The sequence below is a fragment of the Salvelinus namaycush genome, chromosome 1, assembly GCF_016432855.1.
Source record: "Salvelinus namaycush isolate Seneca chromosome 1, SaNama_1.0, whole genome shotgun sequence".
NCBI lineage: Eukaryota > Metazoa > Chordata > Actinopteri > Salmoniformes > Salmonidae > Salvelinus > Salvelinus namaycush.
The window spans coordinates 50,682,612-50,703,316 of NC_052307.1; the positions used below are offsets into that span (position 1 = coordinate 50,682,612).

At 42.8% G+C, this 20,705-nt stretch overlaps 1 protein-coding gene across 1 annotated transcript in view; it reads right to left on the reverse strand.

Annotated features, from left to right (window-relative positions):
* prmt3 (protein arginine methyltransferase 3) overlaps positions 1-20,705 on the reverse strand; it is a 100,078-nt gene that overhangs the window by 50,254 nt on the left and 29,119 nt on the right. The window contains exon 11 of the mRNA XM_039003633.1: positions 8,882-8,960. Coding sequence (XP_038859561.1) covers positions 8,882-8,960 — 79 coding nt within the window. The remainder of the gene's footprint in view (positions 1-8,881; positions 8,961-20,705) is intronic.

A 20,705-nucleotide genomic window follows, 5' to 3' on the forward strand; every position in this document is an offset into this window, starting at 1 on the left:
ACCTTCGCTTAATTGGGCACAGGTACTATGGTGGTCTGTTTGAAACATGTAGGTATTACAGACTCGGTCAGGGAGAGGTTGAAAATCCCAGTGAAGACACTTGCCAGTTGGTCCGCGCATGCCTTGAGTACACATCCTGGTAATCCATCTGGCCCCGCGGCTTTCGGGAATGTTGACCTGTTTAAAACTTCTTCGGGATCGGTGTCCCTTCCACAGGACAGTTGAGCTAACGTAGGCTAATGCGATTAGCATGAGGTTGTAAGTAACAAGAACATTTCCCAGCACATAGACATATCTGACATTGGCAGAAAGCTTAAATTCTTGTTAATCTAACTGCACTGTCCAATTTACAGTAGCTATTACAGTGAAATAATACCATGCTATTGTTTGAAGAGAGTGCACAATTTTGAACATGAAAAGTTACTAATAAACAAATTAGGCACATTTGGGCCGTCTTGGTACAACATTTTGAACAGAAATTCAGTCTAAAACTTTGCACATACAATGCTGCAATCGAGTGGCCAAAATCTAAATTGCAGCTGGGATGGAATAATACATTATGGCCTTCTCTTGCATTTCAAAGATGATGTTACAAATAAAATACATAGGAATGGCTGTGAGTCAAGGGGGGTACACAGACATCCCCTTTGTGTTATCTTTTACCAGATCTATTGTGTTATATTCTCCTACATTCCTTTCTCTATATTCTCCATTTACACAAACTTCAAAGTGTTTTCTTTCAAATGGTACAAAGAACATGCATATCCTTGCTGCCTGAGATACAGGCAGTTAGATTTGGGTATGTCATTTTAGGCAAAACAATTTTTTAAAGGGGCAGATCCTTCCTCTTGCTCAGTTGTGCACTGGGGCCTCCCACTCTTTCTATTCTGGTTAGTGCCAGTTTGCGCTGTTCTGTGAAGGGAGTAATACACAGCGTTGTACGAGATCTTCAGTTTCTTGGAAATTTCTCACATGGAACAACCTTCATTTCTCAGAACAAGAATAGACTGACGAGTTTCAGAAGAATGTTCTTTGTTTATGGCCATTTTGAGCCTGTAATCGAACCCACAAATGCTGATGCTCCAGATACTCAACTGGTCTAAAGAAGGCCAGTTTATTGCTTCTTTAATCAGGACAACAGTTTTCAGCTTTGCTAACATAATTGCAAAAGGGTTTTCTTATGATCAATTAGCCTTTTAAAATGATAAACTTGGATTAGCTAACACAACGTGCCATTGGATCACAGGAGTAATGGTTGCAAATAATGGGCCTCTGTACGCCTATGTAGATATTCCCTAAAGAAATCTAGTAGCCGTTTCCAGCTACAATAGTCATTTTCAACATTAACAATGTCAACAACGTATTTATAATCAATTTGATGTTGTTTTAATGGACAAAAAATTAGCTTTTCTTTCAAAAACAAGGGCATTTCTAAGTGACCCCAAACGTTTGAAAAGTAGTGTATGTATATATATATATATATATATATATATATATATATATATATATATACTGCTCAAAAAAATAAAGGGAGAAATACACTGCTCAAAAAAATTAAGGGAACACTAAAATAACACATCCTAGATCTGAATGAATGAAATATTCTTATTAAATACTTTTTTCTTTACATAGTTGAATGTGCTGACAACAAAAACACACAAAAATTATCAATGGAAATCAAATTTATCAACCCATGGAGGTCTGGATTTGGAGTCACACTCAAAATTAAAGTGGAAAACCACACTACAGGCTGATCCAACTTTGATGTAATGTCCTTAAAACAATTCAAAATGAGGCTCATTAGTGTGTGTGGCCTCCACGTGCCTGTATGACCTCCCTACAACGCCTGGGCATGCTCCTGATGAGGTGGCGGATGGTCTCCTGAGGGATCTCCTCCCAGACCTGGACTAAAGCATCCGCCAACTCCTGGACAGTCTGTGGTGCAACGTGGCGTTGGTGGATGGAGCGAGACATGATGTCCCAGATGTGCTCAATTGGATTCAGGTCTGGGGAACGGGCGGGCCAGTCCATAACATCAATGCCTTCCTCTTGCAGGAACTGCTGACACACTCCAGCCACATGAGGTCTAGCATTGTCTTGCATTAGGAGGAACCCAGGGCCAACCGCACCAGCATATGGTCTCAAAAGGGGTCTGAGGATCTCATCTCGGTACCTAATGGCAGTCAGGCTACCACTGGCGAGCACATGGAGGGCTGTGCGGCCCCCCAAAGAAATGCCACCCCACACCATGACTGACCCACCGCCAAACCGGTCATGCTGGAGGATGTTGCAGGCAGCAGAACGTTCTCCACGGCATCTCCAGACTCTGTCACGTCTGTCACATGTGCTCAGTTTGAACCTGCTTTCATCTGTGAAGAGCACAGGGCACCAGTGGCGAATTTGCCAATCTTGGTGTTCTCTGGCAAATGCCAAACGTCCTGCACGGTGTTGGGCTGTAAGCCCCACCTGTGGACGTCGGGCCCTCATACCACCCTCATGGAGTCTGTTTCTGACCGTTTGAGCAGACACATGCACATTTGTGGCCTGCTGGAGGTCATTTTGCAGGGCTCTGGCTCCTCCTTGCACAAAGGCGGAGGTAGCGGTCCTGCTGCTGGGTTGTTGCCCTCCTACGGCCTCCTCCACGTCTCCTGATGTACTGGCCTGTCTCCTGGTAGCGCCTCCATGCTCTGGACACTACGCTGACAGACACAGCAAACCTTCTTGCCACAGCTCGCATTGATGTGCCATCCTGGATGAGCTGCACTACCTGAGCCACTTGTGTGGGTTGTAGACTCCGTCTCATGCTACCACTAGAGTGAAAGCACCGCCAGCATTCAAAAGTGACCAAAACATCAGCCAGGAAGCATAGGAACTGAGAAGTGGTCTGTGGTCACCACCTGCAGAACCACTCCTTTATTGGGGGTGTCTTGCTAATTGCCTATAATTTCCACCTGTTGTCTATTCCATTTGCACAACAGCATGTGAAATTTATTGTCAATCAGTGTTGCTTCCTAAGTGGACAGTTTGATTTCACAGAAGTCACAGAAGTGTGATTGACTTGGAGTTATTGTGTTGTTTAAGTGTTCCCTTTATTTTTTGGAGCATATATACATATATATATACACACACACACATATATATATATATATATATATATATACACACATATATATATATATATATATACATATATATATATATTCAGTATACTGTATATCACGTTACGAGGCAGGTACAACATTGACTAGATTTGATTACTTGTTACCATATTTAGCTTACCATATGCTGACCAATTTCTCATAGCAGTTATAAAAGAGGAAAGGAAGTTCTTGAAAACATTACCCTAACAGTATGAAACATGAACTTCCCCCATCGCATTGAAACCGCATTATAAGAGACTTTGTTGCTGCGGGACTCGGCATCCATTTCATAAAGCACCAGTAACGAGTATATCCATCAAATACCAGACCTTTATGGTCGCTCTGTCCTACTTTGTACACTTTTCTGTCAATACTGACCGTGTTTGTGACTCATGTTTATGACTGGGACAAAAATACAAAACATGCTTGACGTAGAATCCATTTTTTAAGTATTAAAAAAAAAAAACATTCCTGCAACTCAGAATTAAATCAAGGGAGTAATTCACCTCTATACAGCCACAGAGCCAAACCAGGCTCTGGTTATACGAAGACATTAAACCCCTTCTGAATGTATTCTATTAACATTAAACCATGAATTTGAAATGAACATTAAACATGAGTCTTAATGTGTTTTGTAAACGTTAAACATCTAAAATGTGCTCATCTGACTGGTTAATCGGCTTGGTGATTTGGCAGAGGCTGAAGCGCTTGGGGCCATGGCTGTTCCCCCCCAATGGAGGGACATTACAGCCATATGCTTAAGTGCTAGAAATTAAGAAAGACATAACCACTTCAAAGTTGTCACAGAATAACCTACTGTCACAAACACAATATCGAAGAGTAGACTGTACATGACACGCGCACACACACACAGTGACTGGCGGGAAGCTACGGACAGCAGAATGTCTCGTTTTTATTGCAGCAACTGCTGTCCGCTGTAGATCTCATTGTGAAATCCATGGACGAGGATTGCTTCGGTGCTAAAAATGGATACATGCACATTATTGTAAAAAGAAAGGAAAGATGACAGGAAAACAGTAGTATGTAGTTGGGTAGGATGGCAAGAAAGTAAGACCCGGGAAAGATGTTCAAGACTCCAGCCAACCAAGCCATAGACTGTTCCACACGGCAAGCGGTACCGGAGCATCAAGTCTGACACCAACAGGCTCCTAAAACAGCTTCTAACCCCAAGCCATAAGACTGCTAAATAGCTAACAAAATGTCTACACTGACTATCTGCATTGACCCTTCTATTTCATACAAAAATGTGCACTCCATGCACACTCAATCTGTGAACATTTTACATAGTCAACACTGACACTCCAACACACTTAATTTGCGCACATACATTCATTCTGACTCTACACAAGCACACACTCACATGCAGTACAATCATCATATTCGCTGCTGCTACTCTGTTTATAATATATCCTGATGCCTAGTTACCTTACCCCTATACATACTGTATCTAACCCTACCACTCCAGTATCCCTGCACATTGCAAATATGGTATTGGCAGTGGCCCTGGAACTGATCCTATATATAGCTTACTTACTTTCTCGTGTTCTTCTTATTTCTATTTTTCATGTGTTTTTGTTCTAGTACTACAGCATTGTTGGAAAAGATCAACCAAGAAAGGCATATCGCTGTACCGGTGCACATGACAATAAAAACGTGAATTCCAGACAGAAACATAACACCTTTGCAGTGTAGAAAAACGTACTGTAAATGTCAAAAGTTTGTGTAAATGGGATAACAGAATGAGATACATATCCAGGCAGTAACGAGCTCATGTTTGTCCATACAACTGTGTATGTCAGACTTAGTTAGTGCGTGAACAGTCACCGGTTGGACCTAGTTGATACTGTTCGCTAGTGAGAGTGCAAGACCAAGACAAGCAGGCAATAGTCATACATTGAGAGATGTGTCCGGCAATGTTTAAATTGTCATTTTTATATCTGCCTAAAAGCAGACAATGACCTGCTAAGGGAAATACTCGGCAAAGGTCAAGTTTGTTGTTGTGGTGCTAATTTGAAGTTGTATTTTTTGACAATCCTCATATAAGATGTTATGGCACTGAATAATAAACTATTATCCTGCACTTCATGTAGTCCCCTAACACTGTCTCTCCGCCAGCACGCACGCGCACACACGCCAGCACGCGCACACACAGACACACACGGTATTGCTCTCATTTATTCATGCGACAAGGCCACAGAAGACAATCATACAGTGACAGAAGAAACCTTGTACAGACTGTTCTGTCTGACTACCAGTAACCGAAAGGTTGCTGGAAGGAATCCCCGAGCTGACAAGGTAAAAATCTGTCGTTCTGCCCCTGAGCAAGGCAGTTAACCCACTGTTCCCCGGGCGCCGAAGACATGGATGTCGCTTAAGATAACCCCCCCGCACCTCTCTGATTCAGAGGGGTTGGGTTAAATTTGGAAGACACATTTCAGTTGAATACATTCAGTTGGACTGACTAGGTATCCCCCTTTCCCATCTTAACAGGCTTGTATTTCTGGGGCTGCGTCTCAAATGGCACTGTATTTTCTATGTTGGAGAGATTTCCAAGCTTTCAGAGGAGACTCTGTGGAAATCGCCATAGCAAGTTCGAGAACCTTAGAGCTCAATTCAACCTAACCTGCATTGCAGAATAGCACATATTAGCAAATGAACATACTCCCCTCCCCATGGTCAATAATACAAGCTATCCACCTCATTTTCAAACGTTGCTATGGGCACAGCCAAACAACGGAAGTGTTTGTCCGTGGCAAACTTGCCAGAGTCAATTATTTGAAAGAGTCAATTTAGAGAGTATAATAGTCAAGTAAACAAGTGTAAGTGTAATTTTAATTTTAATTTGTTCACTAATGTTAGCTAGACTTACTAGTAGGCTAGTTCTGTTGTGATAACATTAGTTGTGTTGTGTCAGAAACAAGAAGACTGAATGGATGGTGACAGCTATGTGATGAGTGTCCCACGGGCTCCTCTGATTGGCTCTTCAGCCACGGTGACACCTGCCACTCACACCACCACCCACGACGACAGATTCGTCACTTAATTTCCCCCTGATTACTGGAGCAAGTGAGTAATTATAAGGGCCAGGTGAGAGGAGGGGGATGCTGATTGGGCAGGAGTGGAACAGGCCTGAAAAAGAAAGGGGGGAAAGAAAAAGAGAAAGGGGTGGGAGAGAAGAAAATAGGAAAAATACAAGGGAGGAGGGATGCTGTACTGTAGACGGAGAGAAAGAGAGAGAGAGAGAAAGAGAACGAGTCAGGGGGGGTACACAGGCATCCCCAGATTCATGGTTTTGACATCTGTGTCCTTCTCGACTCGCTGCTCACAGCCCGTTTGGGGAGTGGGGGGGTGGGGGGGGTGGACGGACAAAAAAAAAATCCCTTATCCCTTGACGCTGGACGACTCTGGTGAATGGGGACACATTTAAGGATGAAGAGGAGGTTAATGTGCTGGGTAGAATGAGGGAACTTCTGAAACACACTAATATAAAAACACACACACCGCAGCACAGGAGATAGAGAAATAACACGCATGAAGGCACACATGCCCATCAGTGAGTTATAGTGAAATAAGACACCCCCAAAATTAGAGAATGCTTGACAAATAATGACTTCCAACCAAGAGAAATCAGAGAAGGTGGGGATTCAGTATCTTACCTATACTCTTTATCCCTCATTCTTTCTCTTTGCCGTCTGCTCCCCTCATCTGGCTCTGCCCCCTCTTTCCTCTTCATCTCATTCCATCCCTCTCTCTGACCTCTCATTTTCTCAATTTCTACCCTCATCTTAATCTCTTTCCTTCTCTCTCTCTAGTCTGCACTCACTTCTCCCCACCATTTTATCTTCCTGCCCCCCCCCCTCCCCTCTCTCCCTCGCCAGGTGTGTGACCTTTCTGCTGTCCCTGACAGCCAGTAAAAGGCAGTGTTTCAGAACTACTCCTGTGCCAGGCCCTGTTTGTCACAAATCATTAAGCCTGGCCAGTGACAGACAGCAGCTGACCCTGAATATCCATATGCTCTCTCACACACACCAGTGCGTGCACATGCCGGCATGGGCTACACACATGCGGTAAAAATCACAAAAACACACAGGCAGAAAAGCTGTGAAATACTGTACTGTGTACCATCTGTCATCGTGTGTACACACTAGGCGATATGGACAAAAACTATTCTCAATTTTTTTTTGCTTGATAACGATAAATACAATGATTTGTTTCACTTTTAATGCACAGTTAATTTCCATTAGCGGCAGGGTTCTGGACTACCTTTTTCCAGTGCCTTTAAGAAGTAAGACAACTGAGATGGTATGGTTAAAAAAATAAGTTAGCTATTTCATAACATGTTCAGAGAATGCATGACTTATATTTTGCAACCTGTTCAAATAGGATCCAGAATGATCCGATTTATTTTTGACTCTTTAATCGTGATTTGTCCGTGATGGTCAGTCATGAAAAATCTGCGCACCGGAACAAAGTTCCTCGGTAGTCGTCGCGTCCCACAGTCTGTTGACAGATGCTACGCTACAGTACCAGTTATGTTATGTGTTTCTGTCCACAAGAGAATACTTTCAGCATTGCTCGTTCGGTACGCAAATCGAGAGGAAGAAAAACAAATGATGTGACGTAAGAAAAGTTGCTTCGGTAAGACAAAGACAATGTTGGTGTCTAATTTTCGATTTATCGTCCCTGCTCTAGTGTGCTTACACACACACACACACACACACACACACACACACACACACACACACACACACACACACACACACACACACACACACACACACACACACACACACATCAAAGAAAACCATAAATAAGAGAATAGAACTTTGCAATGCATCAACTGCAGTGGTTTTGCGCTTTAGTAAAAAATAAAGCAGTGAAGTCTGCCACAAGTGATTTCTCCTATAATTTATCACTCCCGTTGCTCCACTTTTCACCCTTTTCCTAATTTAAATCGATACACAGTAAAATGCAAAGTGGCATGCACGGCCGGAGATAAGGCTCTGGAGACAGGTACACACAATAAAATGTTGTAAATGTACATATAAAACCACACTGAACTGGCATTGGATGGCTACTGCCTTCTACTGCACTTCCTACAGGGGGCATTCGGTGGACCAGTGGAACAATACTGAAGTGCGTGCGGTGTGGTGTGTGGGTGTGTACGCGTGTCCATGCATGTGTTTGCATCCCTGTCCATGTGTGTCCATAAAAGAAAAACAAGCTGCCTGATAGCTCTGCTCAGTCATTGAGGTCACATGACGATCATGCAACGTCTAATGCCATTTTAAGCTCCACCCACAATATCATCAACCACAATAGATAGGGCAACAGAGAGAGACCGTAAAAAACCTGATCTAGCATATCAAGTGTTTATGTTGTTGTTTGTTTTTTTTGGAGGAGGGAGTCTTCTTACTGTATATACTGTACATATACAGTAGGGTATAGGGTCGTTCTATATGAATTCAATCACTTTTTGACTGACAATCATTTGATGTGATATTCCTCCTTAGTAGCTTGGGATAATGTCCCTAGTCAATCACTAAGACCAGCGGGCTGTATAGAACCATCATAAATGTGCATCGTTATTTTATTGTCCGTTTGTATCGTTCTTGTCCTTTTCTTAAATGCATATTTTAAAAAAGTGTACATGATAGTGCAACACATTTTTCCCAAGGGGAAAAATTAAGTAAGGTACAGAGTGTGTGCGCGTGACTCACCTGAGCCCCCCTCGGCCAGGTAGAGGTCTCTGGCATAGAGAACCGAATCCAGCATTGACTCAAACAGCAGGAAGTAACCCTGGAAAAGAGAGAGGACAGATCAGTACAATACAATGGTCAGGGAGACACGCATCGGAGGGTTGCTGTCAATATCTCAGGTGCCACCTACTACCGATGTGCCCTTGAGCAAGGCATTTAACTCCAGAGTTGACCCTGTGCTGCTCCCAGACTGTAATGTGAGTAATTGTGTGGTGGGGATGGGTACTGTGACAGTACATTCTAACACGTTTCCGTTGTCTCTGTATAATGGATCAATAAAGATTTGATTGTCTATTTCATATGATCTCGTCACGTCTTGAATTATATTTCGCTCTGGTGATTTTAAACATGGGAAAATATAGTCGAGCAAGCAACTGCAATTGAAATTCGAGGTGAGATTTAAATAACTTAATATAATAAAAATGTGACCAATTACTATCAGGTTTGGGCAAAGGTGGATAGAGTTTACTTAATATATGGCGCTGGTGTTTAACGTCAGGTCATCACCATCTGTGGTTAGTTTTGGTCACAATATTTTGTTTGGGTTAAGAGGGTAGTGTAGGCGTCCATCTGCATGAGAAAAGGAAAATACAAAGAAAAGACCTGAAGCATTTTGAAAACTCTGGGGGTGTTTTGTTAAGAGGACATTTTACGCCAAATCAAGACATGGAAATGGTTACAGAAATTGTACCGCATCACTCCGCATCCAGGTATGAAGCTCTTATTATTAGTTAGCTACTAACGTTATTTAACTGTAATAAACATTGTTTAAAAAAAAATGCAGGTTAGCTTCCCATTTTGGCTCGTTAGCTAGCTTGCAAGCTAGTTTGTTTTTGCTGACAAAGATGCTAACGTTAACGTTAGATAGGCTAGAGTAGCTACAATAACTGTTCTTCCTTTTTTGTATTAGCTAATGATGCTTTTTTGTTTTCATGGTGAGCAGTTGATCAGCTGAATGCCAAGTAATAGAGATTGGAGTAAGAGCGACAAAAGATACGTTATTCCCATTAAGACTTACACCAGTTCCACATCCTAAAATGTTCACAAGGATTTTGATGCATGTTACTTCTGTCAAGCCATTAATCACATATTGTTATCAGAGTGGTTGTGTGTGTCACAGTTCTCAAAATAAATGTTGCATTATTGACTTGATTGGAACTCACATGCCGGCAATAGACTGACAGTAGTGAGAAATATAAATGGTTTCAGTCGTGTGATTCTATTAAAACCACCAGTTGACTTTCATTGCTAATACACCACACTAGCTTGATCTTCTCCAACATACACTGAGTATACCAAACATTAGGAACGCCTTCCTAATATTGATATCTCCTCCCCTTCCGTCGACACTGAATGAAGTGGAGTTAACAGGTACATCAATAAGGTACCATAGCTTTCACCTGGTCAGTCTATGCCATGGAAAGAGCTTCCTCTTAATGCTTTGTATACTCAGTGTATATACACTGGACCGAAAGAGAGAAGCATCAGATACCATGAAAAGAGCAGAGTGAACTAAAGAAAACTAAAATGGCATGCCAGAGACGGGTGAAGAAATCCATGCATTTGTAAATGCAGTACTCGGTTCTGAAAAGATAAGCCTCGTAACAAGGAATTTTAATGATTTGTAACAAGGAGACTTAAGTGTTGAATACCTTCTTGTAAATTAGGCAGAATAACATTTTGTCTATATTCCACAGACTTTGGTCAGTCATGTGAAATCAAATTGTATTTGTCACATACACATATTTAGCAGATGTTATTGCGGGTGTAGCAAAATGCAATAGTATCTAACAATTCACAACAATACACACAAATCGAAAAGTAAAAGAACGGAATTAAGAAATATAAATATTTGGACAAGCAATTTCAGAGTGGCATTGCCTAAAATACAGTACATACATATGAGATGAGTAAAGCAGTATGTAACCATAATTAAAGTGGCCAGTGATTCCATATCTATGAATATAGGGCAGCAGCCTCTAAGGTGCAGGGTTGAGTAACCGGGTGGTAGCCGGCTAGTGATGGCTATTTAGCAGTCTGATGGCCTTGAGATTGAAAAACAGCTTATGTCTCTCGGTCCCAGCTTTGATTCACCTGTACTGACCTCGCCTTCTGGATGATAGCGGGATGAACAGGCCGTGGCTCAGGTGGTTGTTGTCCTTGATGATCTTTTTGGCCTTCCTGTGACATCGGGTGCTGTAGGTGTCCTGGAGGGCAGGTAATTTGCCCCTGATGATGTGTTGGGCAGACCGCACCATCTTCTGGAGAGCCCTGCAGTTGCGGATGCAGTTGCCATACCAGGTGTTGATACAGCCCGACAGGATGCTCTCAATAGTGCATCTGTAAAAGTTTGTGAGGGTTTTACGTGACAAGCCAAATTTCTTCAGCCTCCAAAGGTTGAAGAGGCGCTGTTGTGCCTTCTTCACCACACTGCCTGTGTGGGTGGACCATTTCAGATTGTCAGTGATGTGTACGCCGAGGAACTTGAAGCTTTCCACCTGCTCGACTGCGGTCCCATCGATGTGGATAGGGGAGTGCTTCCTCTGCTGTTTCCATGATCAGCTCCTTTGTTTTGTCGACATTGAGTCAGAAGTTATTTACCTGGCACCACACTCTCAGTGCCCTCACCTCCTCTCTGTAGGTTGTCTCGTCATTGTTGGTAATCAGGCCTGTTGTGTCGTCTGCAAACTTGATGAAGGCGGCGCGGGGCCCCTGTGTTGAGGATCAGCGAAGTGGAGGCTGTTTCCTACCTTCACCACCTGGGGGGCAGCCCGTCAGGAAATCCAGGACCCAGTTGCACAGGGTGGGATTCAGACCCAGGGCCTCAAGCTTAATGATGAGCTTGGAGAGCACTATGGTGAGGAACGCTGAGCTATAGTCAATGAACAGCATTCTTACATAAGTATTCCTCTTGTCCAGATGGGATAGGGCAGCGTGCAGTGCGATGGTGATTGCATCGTCTGTGGATCTATTTGGGTGGTAAGCAAAGCACTTCATGCTGACAGAAGTGAGTGCTTACGGGGCAATAGTCATTTAGTTCAGTTACCTTTGCTTTCTTGGGTACAGGAACAATGGTGGACATCTTGAAGCAAGTGGGGACAGCAGACTGGGATAGGGAGATATTGAATATGTCCGTAAACACTCCAGCCAGCTGGTCTGCGCATGCTCTGAGGATGCGGCTAAGGATGCTGTCTGGGCCGGCAGCCTTGCGAGGGTTAACATGCTTAAAATGTGTTAATCACGTCGTCCACGGAGAAGGAGAGCCGACAGTCCATGGTAGCGGGCCGCGTCGGTGGCACTGCGTTGCGGGCAAAGAAGGTGTTTAGCTTTTCCGGAAGCAAGACGTCGGTATCCGCGACGTGGCTGTTTTTCCCTTTGTAATCCGTGATTGTCTGTAGTCCCTCCCACATGTTTATTGTGTCTGAGCCGATGAATTGCGACTCCACTTTGTCTCTATACTGACATTTTGCCTGTTTGATTGCCTTACGGATGGAATAACTACAGTTTGTATTCAACCATATTACCAGTTACCTACTTAAATGTGGTGGTTCACGCTTTCAGTTTTGTGTGAATGCTGCCATCTATCCATGTCGCTGCACTCGGGGTGTGTGAGGGGAATACTACTGATACCAGCACACCTCTTATCTGAACTACACTGAACAAAAATATAAATGAAAGATGCAACAATTTCAATCAGATAATAATATGAGTACGTAAGAAATCTAGAGCAGTGCATTACTTTGCATGAACACCTAATAATAATGTTTAGAACTCTTAAGTCAACTAAATATGTACAATATGTACAGGAGCTCTCAGACTATGCTGCCATTACAGCACCATGGCAACCCTCGACAAAATATTTCAAGGCAGAAAATAACCAACCAAAAATATAAGAAATCAACATATTTATGAAGAGTGGGAGGGGGTTACTAATTGTAATTTTATGACCCTCTTTCCTTCCCACACCCGTCGTGGAGCACTCTCCACGTCCCCTGCCTTCAGAAGCCCCTCTGTCAAGGGGAAGGTCTGACCCTGGCGTGGCCCTGTGTTCAGCTCCACTACATAGCACATTAGCCCGGGTATTATTCCATTATTACATCTTGTTGGCTTCATCCTGACAAATGGCTTTTTTACCAAGCCAGCCTGCAACCCTTCCTATAGGCCTAACTCCTCCTCTTTTGGCTCGGTTCCACCTCAACCCCTAGATCCTTTACTGTTGCCCTTTGCTGTAAATAATATTGGTGTAACTCACCCTTGCCCTCCATGAGGCCATATTGCTTTCATTCATATCTTCACACAGTAAAGACTTAGATAGATGAAAGCAATATGGCCTCAGGGAGGGCAAAGTGGAGCAATCCCCATATTGCTTACACCAATCCAGTCCTTTCAGATATGTGCATACCAAAAGGGTAGGAGCTCAGGAAATGGGCTAGGGCCAGAACCTCTTTGAGAGAAGGAAAAGAGGAAGATGAGGAGAGGTGTAGTAGAGGCGCAGAGAAAGGGAGAGAGAGAGCAAACGAGATGGCTTCGGCCAGCTCCATAATAAATCACAGTTGATTATTCAAATGAAGACAACCTTTCAGCAGAAAGAGGAGAGAAGATAAGAAAGGGAGGGAGACAAACTACAATCGCCCCCATCTCATGGCCCATGGATGAACTGAAAAGATGATTGCCTCCGAATTCAAAGTAGCGTTAGGGTCTACATTGGTCCCCCTTGCCCAACAGTAACCCGTTATTTTCCACTCCAGAACCAAAGTCCATATCTACTGACTGGCTGACTGTATTAGTCCTGGTCTGGCCTTTTCTCAGAACCCGGTCGTTGTTAAAACGCTCTCGCAATGTATCCCGACCTCGTTATTTAGAGCCCAATTTCACGGGACACTGCCTCACCTGAAGGAGAGGGAGGGGAAGAGTCGGAGAGGAAGCGAAACGTCCGGAAGGAGAGTTACGCCTTCCTTTTTCTCCCATAATGCGTTGGGACGATCCCTTCAAGCCTGACAGCGTGACTCACAATCCGACCCCGCTACGCCCTTCTCATACACACACACACTGTTTATTAGCAAAACACAGGATCCATCTCCACGTCACTGCACTGGGGGTGTGTGAGGGGAATACTCACATCTCGTATCTTAACTACACTGAACAAATATATAAACAAAACATGCAACAATTTCAAACATTTTACTGAGTTACAGTACAAATAAGGAAATCAGTCAATTGAAATAAATTAATTAGACCCTAATCTATGTTGGGCACAGATACTTTCAAAAAAATAGGTGTGGATTAGAAAACCAGTCAGTATCTGGTGTGATCACAATTTGCCTCATGCAGGGCAACACATCTCCATCGCATAGAGTTGATCAGACTGTTGATTGTGGCCTGAGGAATGTTGTCCCACTCTTCAATGGCTGTGCAAAGTTGCTGGATATTGACAGGAACTGGAACACGATGTCGTACACGTCAATCCAGAGCATGCCTAACATGCTCAATGGGTGACATGTCTGGTGAGTATGCAGGACATTTTCAGCTTCCAGGAATTGTGTACAGATCCTTGCAACATGGGGCCGTGCATTATCATGCTGAAACATGAGGTGATGTCGGCGGATGAATGGCACGACAATGGGCCTCAGGATCTCGCCGGGATTCATTGGTGAAGAGCACACTTCTCCAGTATGCCAGTGGCCATCGAAGGTGAGGATTTTCCCACTAAAGTCGGTTACGACACCAAACTGCAGTCAGGTCAAGACCCTGGTGAGGACGACGAGCACACAGATGAGCTTCCCTGAGACGGTTTCTGACAGTTTGTGCAGAAATTCTTTGGTTGTGCAAACTCACAGTTTCATCAGCTGACTGGGTGTCTGAGAACAGACGATCCCACAGGTGAATAAGCCGAATGTAGAGGCTGGCATGGTTACACGTGGTCTGTGGTTGTGAGGCTGGTTGGATGTATGGCCAAATTCTCTAAAAACAACATTGGAGGCAGCTTATGGTAGAGAAATTAACATTAAATTATCTGGCAACAGCTCTATTGGACATTCCTGCAGTCAGCTTGACAATTGCACGCTCCCTCAAAACATGAGACATTTGTGGCATTGTGTTGTGTGACAAAACTGCACAGTCTAGAGTGGCCTTTAATTTGTGATTCAGATGTGGACTCCTTGCTGGCCACTCCAGATCAGTCTTAACAATTGCTGGGTGGTTTTTGATGTGTGTTTGAGGTCGTTGTCCTGCTGGAAGATCCACAACCTTCAATGGAGTCCCAGTTTTTGGACAGTGGGTTGACCATTGGACTACAAAGCACCTGATAATCTAATGATTTCATGATGCCTTAAACACTGGACAAGGTCAATGTGTTCATTTGAAACAGGGAGGGACTACCTGTATTTGTCTAAGGAGAAATGCTCATTTTCCTTTGCAAAACATTTTGAAAGTTTATCGTTGAATAATCTCTATTAACCCAGAAGTAAAATCTCTCATAATTTGGTCAACTTCGTGATTAACTTCTGCGGTCATACTTGCAATTTACATAAATATTCAGACCCTTTACTCAGCACTTTGTTGAAGCACCTTTGGCAGCGATTATAGCCTTGAGTCTTCCTGGGTATGACGGTACAAGCTTGGCTCACCTGTAATTATGGGAGTTTCTCCACTTCATCTCTGCAGATCCTTTGAAGCTCTGTCAGGTTGGATGGGGAGCGTCGCTGCACAACTATTTTCAGGTCTCTCCAGAGATGTTAGATCGGGTTCAAGTCCGGGCTCTGGCTGGGCCACTCAAGGACATTGAGACTTGTCCCAGAGCCACTACTGCGTTGTCTTGGCTGTGTGCTTAGGGTTGTTGTCCTGTTGGAAGGTGAGCCATCGCCCCAGTCTGAGGTCCTGAGCACTCTGGAGCAAGTTTTCATCAAGGATCTCTCTGTACTTTACTCTGTTTATCTTTCCCTCGATCCCGACTAGACTCCAAGTCCCCTGCCACTGAAAAACATTCCCACAACATGGCGCTGCCACCATCATGCTTCATTGTAGGGATGGTGCCAGGTTTCCTCCAGACGTGACGCATTCAGGCCAAAGAGTTCAATCTTGGTTTAGTCAGACCAGAGAATCTTGTTTTTCATGGTCTGTCCTTTAGGTGACTTTTGGTAAACTCCAAGCGGGATGTCATGTGCCTTTTACTGAGGAGTGACTTCCGTCTGCCATTTCTACAATAAAGGTCTGATTTGTGGAGTGTTGCAGAGACGGTTGTCCTTCTGGAAGGTTCTCCCATCTCCACAGAGAAACACTGTAGTCAGAGTGACCAATTTAATCCATTTTAGAATAAGGCTGTAACGTAACAAAATGTGGAAAAAGTCAAGGGGTCTGAATACTTTCCGAATGCACTGTATATAAAGCCCTTTTACGGGGGGGGGGGGGGGGGGGGGGACTATATTTTGTGTTTAATGTGTTTTATATTTTATTATACAGGGTGCATTTGGAAAAGAGACCTAGGTCTCAAAATGTATTCCATGTCAAAATGAAGGATAAATAAAAAATATGTGTTTCCACTCAATTAGAACAAGTACCTCCCAAATTAATCAATTGTGTCAGTTCTCGCTCTTTAAGTTGCATTCATCCTAACTACAAAAAAGCACTTTTTTTTTAACATTTGGAAGTTGTATTTCCAATTAATGGTATATAGTGAATATTTCAGTAGGGAGCTTTATGCTCCCATATGCCTCTTACTCATCCATGAGCTTCTCAGCCAGCTCCTAAATCAGCAGGGCTTAAGGTACAGTGAACTAACCAACAGACCAGTTAAACTACAACAGCATTCTCAGTAACGGTTACATACATGTTTTACATGTGGTTGTTTATCTACCGTAGTTGAACGCACTGACTGAAGTCGCTCTTGATAACTGTCTGCTAAATTACCAAAATGTAAATGTACGCTTGCAAAGCAGGCTGGGTATTATTCTAACGACCTCTGCCCCCCAAAAAGATAAACTCTTTCAACAAACTAAATTTGGTCACTTAATTTCTACAAAAATGAATCTGGTGCACATCAAGTTCAAACGAGTTAAGTAAATTTTACAAGAGACAATTACATTCAACCATAAAATATGCATTTATTGTGTAAAGTTAACAAAATATAATAAAGCAAAACTTAAGGGCAGCCATAATCTTTTTGTTGTTGTTGTTTAGAGCCAGTATTCTTTATCCCTAGACATACTCATTTAGAATGCCTGAAGCTTTAACAGTGTGTGTGTTTGTGTGAGAAAGAGAGATTGTGTGCTGTGCGCAAATGTAAAACTTCCAGAACATCGGTAAGAGGGAGTAGGCCTACTTGAACACTGGGAGCATAACTAGCTAGCAGTTAGTTACAGTTAGTTACTTTCGTGTTGTTTATGGTGAAAACACTATCAAAACAAAATGTCGTGGTCCCGTCCCTTACAATCAGACCCTAACTCAACGCACTGCATTATCAATGGAAAACTCTTTCTTTAGGGACATATTTGAGCAAATTCATTGCGACTAATCGCGATTAACTAATGCTGTTAACCCCTTACACTCGTGGGAATTGGCCTATATGGATAGGGATACATTTAAATGTTTCTGACAGGAGAAATATGGAAACCATATGCATAACTGTGGTAGCAATTAAAAGGGAACAGTTTGGAGATTATGGGAAAATTATTAGATTAAAGACGAAGACAACAATTCACCTGACAAGACTGAATCCAAATAACACATTTTATTTTTATGTGCATTTACTGTACTTTTCCGCATTTGTCGATAAGAAAATCTGAAAATACTCTGGATACATACAGTAACATGACAAGAATATTTGTGGAAAATTTGGGGTAGGTGCAATATGAGACAAAAATAAATGACAAGGGTTTGAGTGAGAGCTCTAACTGGTGTTTCCAAGTAGCCACACACCTCTCCAAATTGTGCACAGTTCCTAAGTCATTTCAATGCACTTTTATGACTCAAAGATGAGTCTTCAACTCTAAGTTTTAGTTTTTTAGCTCTCCTAGCGGTGTTGTTGAGGAACTACAGAAAGCACAATTGTAGTTGTTTTGTTTGGAACCCAGCCCTGCATCTCTGCCTTTACACTATTGTTGTTGTTTACACAATCCAAAAACGGTCCATTATAAATCGCAATCTAGGTCAGGTGGGCATAATTTTAAAGCTTGTAGTTACTATTGCCAACATGTATAGCTAAAATACAATATTTCAGTGTTAGGCTTTCCAAAGGCAATTCAGAAAAGTAGACCATCATTTGAGTGCATAGAATTGGGTCATGAGTGCATTCAGACCAGTGGCGGTTGGTGCCGTTTATGATTAGGGAGGATGATTATTTGTTTTATGAGCATGGCCTTATTTCTATTACAGCATATTGGATGACTGTCATTCATATTCCATTCACCAAGCTCAATGTAACATCGATAGGCTACTGCATGATACTCTACTTTTCTCTGTACCCATCAAGAGGTTCCAACAACCTAGCCTATGAATGTTTACAGCGTAGTTGCACAGGTCGAGCGAATTTTGAGTAATCAAGGTGACAGACAGTGACACATTCAATACTGCCTTGTACACTCTTGCCTGCATCTAGCTGATCTAGGATGTATTCATAAGTCCAACAGTTGCAACTTCTATTAGACAAATTGTTTATCCCTGTTTTGTTCTGTTTGCTTCCATTTAAGAAACGTTTTTGAACAGAATCGGCGGAATGAACACACCCCTGATCACACGCAAAGAGCAGCCACATAAAAACAGCATGATCACTTTGCTTGTTGTATATATATTTCCTTCTAAGACTAATTCTTCTTCTGATCCTGTTTAATGCATGGGCATTTCCGTCCCAATTTCTGTACTGGATTACAGGTACTATTCTCAAAAATATACTTTCCCCCTAATTTATCAGTTACCAGTTCAGGCCATTGAAGGCAAAGGTCCAGGGCCTGTGGCCGGCCTGCTGGAGATGGTGGTCCTTTTCTCTCCTTTTTTGTTCAGAGTTAAGAGAGTAAGAGAAAGGTCCTGCTAGGTCACATGGTATCACACCTACAGTAAGTGTTGCCTTGGAGGTAGAGAAAGTATTTTGTTGACATATTTCAAATATCTTAAAACGCCTTTTTAGCTTTGCTTTTCCTTAGGGTGCTTTTTAGTTGTTCAGCTTTGTCATTTTTATCTTATGTTTGTTCTGTAATAAATATTTCAGCTTTTTATTTTCATCGTTTTTTTATTTGTTTTTCCTGTGAAGCGCATTGTGTTGCATTCCATGTCTGAAATGTTCTGTATAAATAAAGCTTGATTTGAAAACCTGAAGTTGGTCAATTCAAAAAAAGGTTCAGCATGTGTGTGAATGTGCGTATGTTGGCGTTTTCAAGTGTTTGTCTCTGTGAGTGTGTATGTGTCACCATGTGTGTATGTGCCTATGCATGTGTGGGTGAGTGACAGTTAGTCCGACTGGGCGACAGTATGACTGATTACTGCTGTCCTCTATTTGGGCAGGTGAGACTCCTATTACTGATAATGAGGCTAGAGAGGAGGCTGCCATTCATTTGGCTCCACAGATCTACCGCACACAGTCAGTGTGTGTGTGTGTGTGTGTGTGTGCCCACGTGTTGAACTCTCCCCAAACAAACCCTGGTGCCCTCCAAAATGGACGTCTAGGAAAACTTTGCCCACCTCAAAACAAATCCTCGTAAAATAGGATAAAAAAATACCGTCAACTCTACATACCACAAACGTTAAGCCAAAGTCCTTCACGTCTTCTTTTTGCTTGATAAGTTATGAAAAGTGTGTTTTCCTCAATTCAATTACCTACCGCCTCCCGGAGAAAAAAAAGTCATTTTCTGAAAGCCTTCTTTCCAAGTCAAGCTTACCCTGCTTCATTTCCTTTTCACCGTCATTTGCTACTCACTTCCCAGTGACCTAGGCCAACCAATGGAATTAAGCTTCGCGCTCACATTGAAGAGACCTAGATGTGGATTTCAATATAAAAACTTCAGCCCCGAAAGTTTCTCTCCAGCACAATTTCACTACACCTAAAGCCAGGGGGATCAAGGCCACAAAACTGATTCTAAAGCCAACTTCACTCATGAGAGTCCTCCCCCCTCCTCCCATCAGAAAACAGTCACCTAGACCCATCAGACCTGATTGATCTCTAGGTAACAATCTTTATTTAGCGTCTCAGTAATTCAACCCCTCCTCCCCCCAGTCAGAAGTCTCTCATCTCTGGCTTCATCCCAAATGGAACCTTACGCCCTACATAGCAAACTACTTCTGATCAAAGCCCCGTGGCCCCTGGTCAAAAGTAGTGCACTATATATGAAATGGAGTGCCATTTGGGACACAACCTTAGAGAGAGAGAAGGAAGAGAGGAACAGAGAGAGGAACAGATCAATGCTTTGAGTTATGAAGCAACAGTGGCACGGCTAAAGGCCATCTCTCAAACAACACCCTGGCTTGGTAGACAGGCGACTTGTCTCACAAAATGAACCCCCCCCTCCACCTCACCCCCATTAATCACCAGCCCGAGTGATCCCCTATCGTCTAGTCAAAGTGGGAGACGGCCAGAAGTTCGGACATTTTCTGATGGAACTTGTCACTTCTCCCTCGGGGTAGAGAGACCTTACTGGATGGATCACTTTACATCACCCAGTTAACTTGTAGTGTGTGTATTACTGAGTAGGCTTCACCTAGGGCCAATATTTTCAAATCACACACTACGAGAAGTAGCATATGACAAATGTTCTCTGAACATAAAGGAGGCTTTCTTTGCCTTTGTTGACCAAATGTTGTG